Source organism: Etheostoma spectabile, chromosome 13 (assembly GCF_008692095.1).
Source record: "Etheostoma spectabile isolate EspeVRDwgs_2016 chromosome 13, UIUC_Espe_1.0, whole genome shotgun sequence".
Classification (NCBI taxonomy): Eukaryota; Metazoa; Chordata; class Actinopteri; order Perciformes; family Percidae; genus Etheostoma; species Etheostoma spectabile.
In genome coordinates, this window is record NC_045745.1 from 5501994 (window position 1) to 5510849 (window position 8856).

At 44.7% G+C, this 8856-nt stretch overlaps 2 protein-coding genes across 2 annotated transcripts in view; one reads left to right on the forward strand and one right to left on the reverse strand.

Annotated features, from left to right (window-relative positions):
* The window catches only part of zzef1 (zinc finger, ZZ-type with EF hand domain 1), a 33017-nt gene extending 24823 nt beyond the window's left edge, over positions 1–8194 (reverse strand). The window contains exons 1-16 of the mRNA XM_032534497.1: positions 7781–8194; positions 6938–7082; positions 6608–6802; positions 6263–6446; positions 5947–6146; positions 4940–5150; positions 4713–4829; positions 3387–3565; positions 3019–3117; positions 2796–2887; positions 2546–2691; positions 1987–2092; positions 1554–1772; positions 765–856; positions 391–611; positions 88–221 (exon numbers count right to left, since the gene is read on the reverse strand). Of these exons, the coding sequence (XP_032390388.1) occupies positions 88–221; positions 391–611; positions 765–856; positions 1554–1772; positions 1987–2092; positions 2546–2691; positions 2796–2887; positions 3019–3117; positions 3387–3565; positions 4713–4829; positions 4940–5150; positions 5947–6146; positions 6263–6446; positions 6608–6802; positions 6938–7082; positions 7781–8194 (2754 nt within the window). The remainder of the gene's footprint in view (positions 1–87; positions 222–390; positions 612–764; positions 857–1553; positions 1773–1986; positions 2093–2545; positions 2692–2795; positions 2888–3018; positions 3118–3386; positions 3566–4712; positions 4830–4939; positions 5151–5946; positions 6147–6262; positions 6447–6607; positions 6803–6937; positions 7083–7780) is intronic.
* A 184-nt stretch (positions 8195–8378) lies between these two features.
* The window catches only part of cyb5d2 (cytochrome b5 domain containing 2), a 2554-nt gene continuing 2076 nt past the window's right edge, over positions 8379–8856 (forward strand). The window contains exon 1 of the mRNA XM_032534503.1: positions 8379–8750. Coding sequence (XP_032390394.1) covers positions 8492–8750 — 259 coding nt within the window. The 5' untranslated portion in view covers positions 8379–8491. The remainder of the gene's footprint in view (positions 8751–8856) is intronic.

Here is an 8856-nt window from a genome sequence, read left to right on the forward strand (position 1 = left end):
TCATGTGTAGGCGGCTTATGAGACTTGATACTGGTATTGGTATCTGTGCATCCCTGATTATCATTATTATTTTTCTAATAAACTCACCATCATGTTGAAGAGTTTGTCCCGCCTGACGTGTTTATCAGGGAAGAAAACAGCAGCTCCATTAAGAATGGCCTTGACGGTTTCCTTGTGCAAAGCTTTTTCCACTAATGTCTCACCCTCTGGACCATCCACAACTGAAACACAAACAACATAAATATTATTGCGGCACAGATTCTTACAAATATATCATGAAAAACTACTACTGTCCAAGGAATCTTTACTGAGAAATTTAAATGAAATGTGACCATTGAACCAAATACGTTTTACAACTCGTAGTTGTATGAAAGCTGACAGGGTTCTTACTGTGGCAGAGGTGAGTGTAGAGGTCACAGACAGCCATAACAGAGTCAGACAGAGGCTCTGCACTGCTGGATGGGGATGGACAAGCTGCTGCTGTGGCTCCCTCATCTGGCCCTCTGCTCTCCTCTGGGCCCCGGGGCTCCAGTGGGTTGGGCAGCATGGGGAAACAGTTCTGCATCAACTGGAGCAGCAGAACTCTGCTCTTCAACACCTCCTCTCCCTCACTGAGACAAAGACATATGCTTAATTACTTTAATATGTCTGGACAGTTCCCAAAGGCATGAGCAATGAGCCTGGTCACGCCAAATGGTTTCTGTGCTAATGGCTGTAGGACACAAACCAGCCCCAGTGACAGACTACAACAGACCACAACTCACATGTCCCTGAGTTTACTGTAGAAGTTCCAAAAGAGGTTCAGGCCGAGACCACTGAAGTCTAGAAGATACTTCTGCTTGAATTGAGAGGTATCCTGTAGAAATGGAGAGAGAGGGCAACAGTCTTCAACAATATCACACAGAAAAAAATTATGACATATATATGGAGTACCCGCTGTCCCTCAAAAGTTCAGCAGTACAGTAAAAGGAGATGTTGCAATGTCTCATCATGACTACAAGAGGGCAGACTAACCCACTGTAAATAAAATAATGAATGTAGTTAAAGTGAAAGCAATGAAATATGTTAGGTTACCAAAGGAAATGTGGTTTTAGGGTCTTAAAAATAGATGAGCCAGTGTCAAGGCTTTTCTCAGTCCAGTGGTATGTTAAATGATAATATATGTCATGAACCTTAGTGTTGCCTGACACAAAAAGGGTGTTTCTACTCGTTCTCAGTCTCTCTAGCTGGTGTTGTGTAGTGCAAGGTCAAGTGTAAAGAATAATAAGGAAAGTAAATGTTGGATTTTTCCCTTTATTAGACAGTGACAGTGGATAGACAGGAAAGGTAGGAGAGAGATGGGGGATGACGTGCAGCAGAGGGCCACAAGTCGGACTCAAACCCGGGCCGCTGCAAAGGACTCCGCCTATATGGGGCGCACACTCTTACTGCGTGAGCTAGAGGTCACCCCCAATCTTTTTTCTGGGTACAACAAAAACAACTTCTGAATGTACACATGTTCCACCAAAACAAGTTCCTTCCGAGAGACTACAGTAATAGTGTTTAGTAGTTACCGTGTCTCGTGTAAGCTGCTGGATGAAAAAGAGCGTCTTGTTAAGTAGACAAAGGCCAGTGACGGCATCGCAGTCGAAGCTCTCGCCCTCTGTGCTGAGGTCGTCCAGGTCTCCGAGCCTCTCTGCCCCGGGGCACAGATAGCCACTGAAGGTGAGGGACTGCACTCCAAGGCGCTCAGCAGAGTCCTGCCTGGTGCAGAGGAATTTGACCATCAGGAACTGGGAAGACAAGGAAACAGAGGAATACGAGATAGAGTTACTTGATAATGACAGCAAACAATGGCCTTCGTTTAGCATACTTTAGTATGTAACAATACTATTTTTAATGTATTTTAAAAGCCCTAAATACTAAATAACAAAATGTCTGCATCATGAAAACATGATTTTAGAAGCACAACAGTGTCACGGAATAACTGGTTGATGAGGTGTGTACCTTTGCAACGCGACACTGTTGCAGCTTGATCTCCACGTCGTTCCAGTCATCCTCGAGCTCAAACCAGCCGATGGGCTCTTCCTCTGACTGCGTGGGAATCTTCACACTGCGGCCAGGTGACAGGATGGTGTGTCAGCCATTCACACAAACCACTGAGGCAGACCCCCCCCCCCCCCCCCCCCCCCCCCCCCCCCACACACTGCTGAGGGGATCCATAACTCACACAAACTCACTATACTGTATAAGTATTAGCGTGTAATATATTTGGCAGCATGTACTCTTCAACACCAGTACTCCTTGCTAATCGTAGATGTCTTCTCTTATTAAAGGGATAGTTTGGCTGTTTTGCAGTGGAGTTGCACAAGGTATTTATCCACAGTCAGTGTATTTCAGTTTAAAGTTATACGGCGTAGTTTCTGTCGCCCCCATGAGGAATTCTAATGGTTGGTGTGTCCACATGATACAAGCCTTCCATGACCACGCAACTTGTAAAATCAATAAACATACAAGCACACTAAACCCAAATATCAGGAATATAAAGCTATAAAGGGATCCTTACTTGTCTTGAATAAATTGTTTGTAGTCCTTGTAGTCCCACGCATCGTACTTTTTGAACCTCCTGAAATGTTTCTCTGCATCAAAGGGGTCTTCATCCTTGTACGCAAACACCAAGCCGCATTTTGCTCCAATGGCTCCTTTTCGCACCTGATCCCACAAACCAGAGATTAAGTCTTATGTACAGGAATCCTCTATCACTGTCGAAGTGATCACAATTTTCAATAAAATGGGGAAATCAAATGGGGCCTCACTTTGATCTTCATCTGAGTGACCTGGAAGTTACTCTGGTCCTCTGTCGACAGGATCACGCTGGCTTTCCTCCTGCCACTTTCTGTAAGAAAACCTTTGGAAAAACAAAAACGTTCAGTTATACGCAAGGGCACGTTTATACTTAAGCTAAAAGCATTTTTAGCCTAAGTATGCATTCAATATTATTGGTATTTTCTACTGGAATAAGGATGGTCTCAGTTGTACCGTCTCCAGTGGAGGATTCTGCGAGCATGTTCTCTGGCCCTGATTTCTCTTCTTTACTCTTCACATCACAGGCCTGAAGGTGCAACTGGAGGGGCTTCCCTGTAATGGGACACAATGCACTATGACAAAGTGCATTTTCTGTGACATACATCATAGTTAAACAGTTTCCATACAGGTTATAATTTCATTCCTATACTGGATGGCAATGATCACCACACTGGACTGCGGCTTTGTAACCAAATTAGAAATTTTCCACTGTATAGTCTACTAACGCATCTCCTCCTTGTAGGCTAAGCGCTTTCTCTCCTCGGTCTATGGTTTCAAATGGCCTTGTGTGAGGGACAGTAAAGGAGGGATGGCCACCTTACCATTGCGATTAAGTAGTCGCAGCCTAACGGAGGCCATAGACATGATGAGGGAGGAGGCCTTGTACTCGGTCTCTAAATGTTCGCTGATGCAGGACAGGGCTTGGAGCACTTTAGCCACACTGCCTCTGGCCAGAGCGAAGGCCAGGAGGGTCATTTCTGCATCAGGACTCACACAGCAGCTACACAGGAGCAAAAACAAACAAAACACAAGTTGGTTTGGGGTACTTTTACTCATATTACATAATAGTTTGTGTCTCTATTTTAGAGTGTCAGTGCTATTTTGGCCAAATAAATATATGTTCATGCATAACATAAAGGATAGGTTTATATTTTTACAAGTCAATTTCAAAACACTCACATTGTTCCTATTGTCCATGCTGGCTGCAAAGCATAACTCATCAACCTTAGACTGTTAAAGCCAGATATTAGCTTTAGTTAAAAGATGCCCTACCACACAAAACCGTTTTTAGAAAAACTTTAGAATGCATTTTGGCACAAGGAATCTGAATTTTGTTACCTTTTTAAGTACATTGAAATTCCTTAAAAATAGATCTTTGCAGCCGGTATGGACCGATGGAATAATTACAGTACCAAATAACCCTTTCAACGTGCATATAGGCATGACTTTAAAAAATGCAAACCTATACTTTAAGCTGCCACCCAGAAATAAACTTAGAGACGTAATCTATGACTACACTTGGCTAAAGCATAGTGTACTCAAAATACAATACAGATGACATTAATTTGGTAAATGAAAAGTGAAAAGGCCTTAATAATTCTGGCTTTGGAAGTTTTGATTCCTGCACCTTAGTTTGTTCAATACCTTAAAATATAGAAGTAACATAACACTTTAACACTCGGCTAATACTGATTAATGGCAAATACTATTTCTCTACTATATTCATTCTTGAAAAGTTTGAATCAAACAGACCCACAGGCAACTGTGGGTCCCCCCCCCCCCCCCCCCCCCCCCCCCCCCATTCGAGATGACAACATTTAGATCAAACAAAGTCTAGGAAAACTATTTTCTGTACAACATTTCTGGCCATGATGTATCTCTAACTATGTTGACTGTATGGGTGAATAAACAGTCTACAGTAATAATCTTGACAATAAACTGATGAGCTTATTTCAGTCATGTTGTGGTTGTTGTTGCTGTTGTTGTTGGTAAAAATTTAGGATTTAGAGTACATCAAACGGAATAGAAATAGTGTGTCATCGCCCCACTAAATCAATACTTTGATTCTAGCCGGTCTTCATTGTGAGGATGGCAGCATTATGAGCTCAGTGAGTGAGTGTGCTGACGTAACCCCGGCAAGTCCTTACTCTGCTATCCTGAGGAGAAATCCATCCACCTCCTCCAGGATGTTCAAAGAGAAGAACTTGGGGAACTCTGTGGATGACGGTGTTAGGGACAACGGTGGCATGTGCCGTAAGGCTTTTCTAGGAGAAAAATGCAAAAAAAAGTGCTCAGAACTCAAGCGCTGGACCAATCAATACACCTACAGCATTCTTGTTTTTACATACGCAAAAGCATGAGTGGTGCATCTTACTGTGTGCTCTGAAGGACGGTCTGAGCCAGTGCAGGGTTAGTCTCCATGGATGCAGTGACCAAAGAGGTGAGGAGAGACAGGTACCAGATGGCTGAAGCATCCGAAACAGACACCTCTTTACTCTTGGTAATCTGATAGCCCAGCGTCTTCAAGCCATGAATCCGTGTGTCACATCCGTCGCTCAGGCACCGCTTAATGTTAATTTGGATGTCTGGTGTTTTGGTAAAGAGATAATGCAGTTAGCAGCCTGATGGAATCTTGCCTGCAAAAATGCCAGAACCTGTTGCTTTATCCTCTGAGGAAAACATAAAATAGCTCTGCTGATTGAGGGAGACACAAATGAAACAAATCACCTGTCCTAATAACTAGGAGAAGTTAAATCAACACAAAGCCAGCCAATAAAGTTGAATTTGCTCATGAAATTCAGCAAATCATTCACAGCCACAAAGCACATATAATGTACACAAAGAAACAGGGCTGTGACAGATTTAGCCTCTAGTTAGACCTGCAAACACCAGGACTGCTTTCAAAATACATGAATTTGTCACCATTATCCGAACCTCGCGTAATATTTGACCGTTCTTGTTCACAGCTGCCCGGCTCAATCAACTCTCACCTTCTGCTATCCTCATTCATACATCATCTTAACAAAAAAGGAGTTTGTGAGTTTTAGCCTAGCTTTGGCAAGAGTACTTCTGATAAAGAAGGTGGATGTGGGGCGTATTTGCTACACAGAGGGTCCTTTAAAACCTGAAGCAGAAGAAGGAAATCCTGAGTGTAACCCCTGTCCGTGGTGTGACGTCTAGATTCCAACTAAATTCCACCCCAGGTTCATAGAACCTTGCATGAAGATTTAAAGTGAGGCATTTAACCACTAAACTATCAAAAAAACCACCAACTTTACAAAAGGAGTGGAAATGGGAAAGACAATTCTTTTACAAACATTAGTGAAGCCCAAGATACATAAAGACTCAACGAAGCAGACAGACGGACAGGTGGCGACTCACAGGGGTGCGTGATGTTGGCATTCTCCAAGAGAGCTACGTAGCCCGTTACATTGCTGGGGATGCGGATATCTCTAATCTCCTGCAGGGAACGCCGGTTTTTCCCGACAGCAACGGAAACCAGCTGAGGCATATAGCTGTGGTCATTGGAGGCCACGGCAATGGCCAGACGTCTCAAAACCACATCTGGTTTCATTTTTAATCTGGGCACAGAAAATAGACAAGCTTCCACGTTAAAGATGCAGCATATGTATGTGTATAGGGAGGAAAAACTGCATTCAAGGACCAGGCTGCCTTGAGTCCCATTTTAAAGACTTGCCTTATCCAGTGTGAGCGTGCACTGCCGTCCGACTGCCAGAAAGATGCAGTTTCCCCGTTTGTCATCTTGTAAACGTCTGCAACATTGGATGAAGCTTCTAATGTGCTGTAGCACTGTGCGACCACCTTGACTTTATCCACATCCGGATCATGGTCCAGCTCTGCTCTGTACTGGATATCCAAATCTGAAAGACACAAATAAAGATGAGGACAACTCTCTCGAAGCTGTGGAAAAAGAGATGCAACATGCTACCATATTCCTCAAAATACACAGGAGAACATTCAGTTAAAACCCCTTATTCAGCACGAGCCGGCCACTCCATTTATCTGAAGCGCTGGTGTTCACCTTTCTCCTTCTGCAAGAGGAATTCCAAGAAGTCCTGGACCACACTGGACCTCATGGTGCAGATACTGTTGTAGCCTTCTAAAATAGGAAAAGGGATGGCACTGCTGGGAATACGATTCCTGTGTAAGAATTTAAGGATCTTAGAGGCATGTGCCCCTAACCGGTCTTTGGACTTGGAGAATATGTCGACAAAACCTGCGTGAAAAAAATACAAGAAAAAAAAGGGTGGAAAGGTACGCAGGGTTAGCTCTTTGGCCAATACCTGTTCGAATAAGGATGAAGGCTGGAAGGCAGGATGAACAATCCTGGTAATCAAATCCCATCTCATACCTGGAGTGAGGGAGCACGCCTGTAGCTGTCTAATCACGTGGCTCAGCTCTCCCTTTAGATTAGCTCCATTGGAGTTCTTCAGAGCAATCAGCATGCTCTCTACATCCACCACCCCATCCCCCTCTGCATCAAACTGTCCAAAGGCCTGCAATAAGAACAAACACAGTACACATTGTGACACTTTCTAATCACTCCCACTCCTGTACAACATTACACACCCATATAGGTAGAACTTGAAGCGCAAATGGGCCAACAATTAGTTTGCTTCACTCATAGGGCACACACAATGCTCTACCTCTATAGCTTGTTATCAAGTTATATAGATCTAATGGCTGTTTTACAAGTGTTCTTTAATGCTCACATGGGTTGGATTTTTGAACCAATGTAGCCTATAGTATTTTAAAGTAAGGCAGTGGCATTCCATGTCTACCTGCACAAAGCCAAATGCAGACTAAAGTACACAGTCAATGGTCAGGCTATTCATCTACAAGCTTAAACAACAAAAGTCAGCCAACACAGTGGCGTGTCATGCTACAAAAAGCCAAAGCTGACAATCCAGTTACAATAAACAGACAATCAAAGGGGCCATCAGGAAAAACCTTTCGTCTGACTCATTGACTCACACCCTTGATAAAACGAAACAGATTACAGGATATCATGTCCTGAGCTCACCGGGTTGTCATATTTACTCATCCCTTATAATTAATGTGCAGGGCAACAGCTGTCAACCATTCATCCACATACCTGGGACAAGAACAATAATAATAATAGACATGACATATAGTTAATGACATTTTACGTGACTTGCAAGAGGCACGTTTGCTTTTCTGTGGCTCTGTATACCTCTTCACATTCATCTCTCGGGGCATCTCTGCTCTCCAACATCTCACAAAATTGTTCCACATTGACATGCTCTTCTCCTCGGTTTAACCGGTCCTCCAGCCACCGCACCAGGACCCCCTCGTTCCCGGCTAGGACAGACTCATGAATGGCGACACCTGAGTCGCTAATGCGAGCCGCCGCTTCTCTCAGTTTCACTTGCTCTAAGAGTACCCCGGGGCTAGGTGGTCCACCGGTGGCCACGGGCAGGTTATTTGATCCCCTTCCGCCTTTTCCAGAACCGGAGCCACCACCGCCTCCGACACCGACGGCAGTGGCCGCAGAGGCCGGACTTTCTTCCGCAAAGCCTGGGCTCTCCGTTTCTATGTCTTCCTCGTCGCCGCTGCCTCCACCGCAGCCGCTCTCTGCGTTCCCCATGTCTGTTTCACCGGCCTAGGGCTCCCCGAAAATCTGTGCGGCCCACTGGGCGTCAGTTTCGAAACGGTTGTATCGGTCTGTACACAGACCTCTAACCTACAGCTAGAGCTCTGCCTTGCCGTTCACTACTACCGCATTGACGTACGCTACGTTAGCGTGCCTGAAACGTCCTTTGCGTCATCAGTTTGCACATGCGCTGTGGTGTTCGTGAACACGGTAGTAACTGTGTGGTTGTTGTTGACTATTTTGAAAGTGGAAGATGTGTGATGCAAATGGATGACATACCAATACGCTTAAATGGACAACGTGCTCGGCTGTGTATTGGTCGCGTTTCTAGCACTGGCAGTGTTGTTCATTCCCCGCGAGTGGGCCGTTACGTTCGGATACGGATCAGACAAGGGGCCGCCTATGCGGCTCCTGAGCACGGGTGAATTATCCGTGTACGACGGGGAGGAAGGCAGCAAGGGCCTCTACCTGGCCATACTGGGGCAGGTGTTTGACGTACACAAGGGGCACAAGCACTACGGACCTGGCGGTGCTTATCACTTTATGGCAGGTGATTTCTCTCACAGAGCCCTGGGTTTATCTAAGCTAACAACCACAGAGAGATCTCTTATTGTTTATCAGAATCAGAATCAGAACCAGCTTTATTCGCCAGGTAT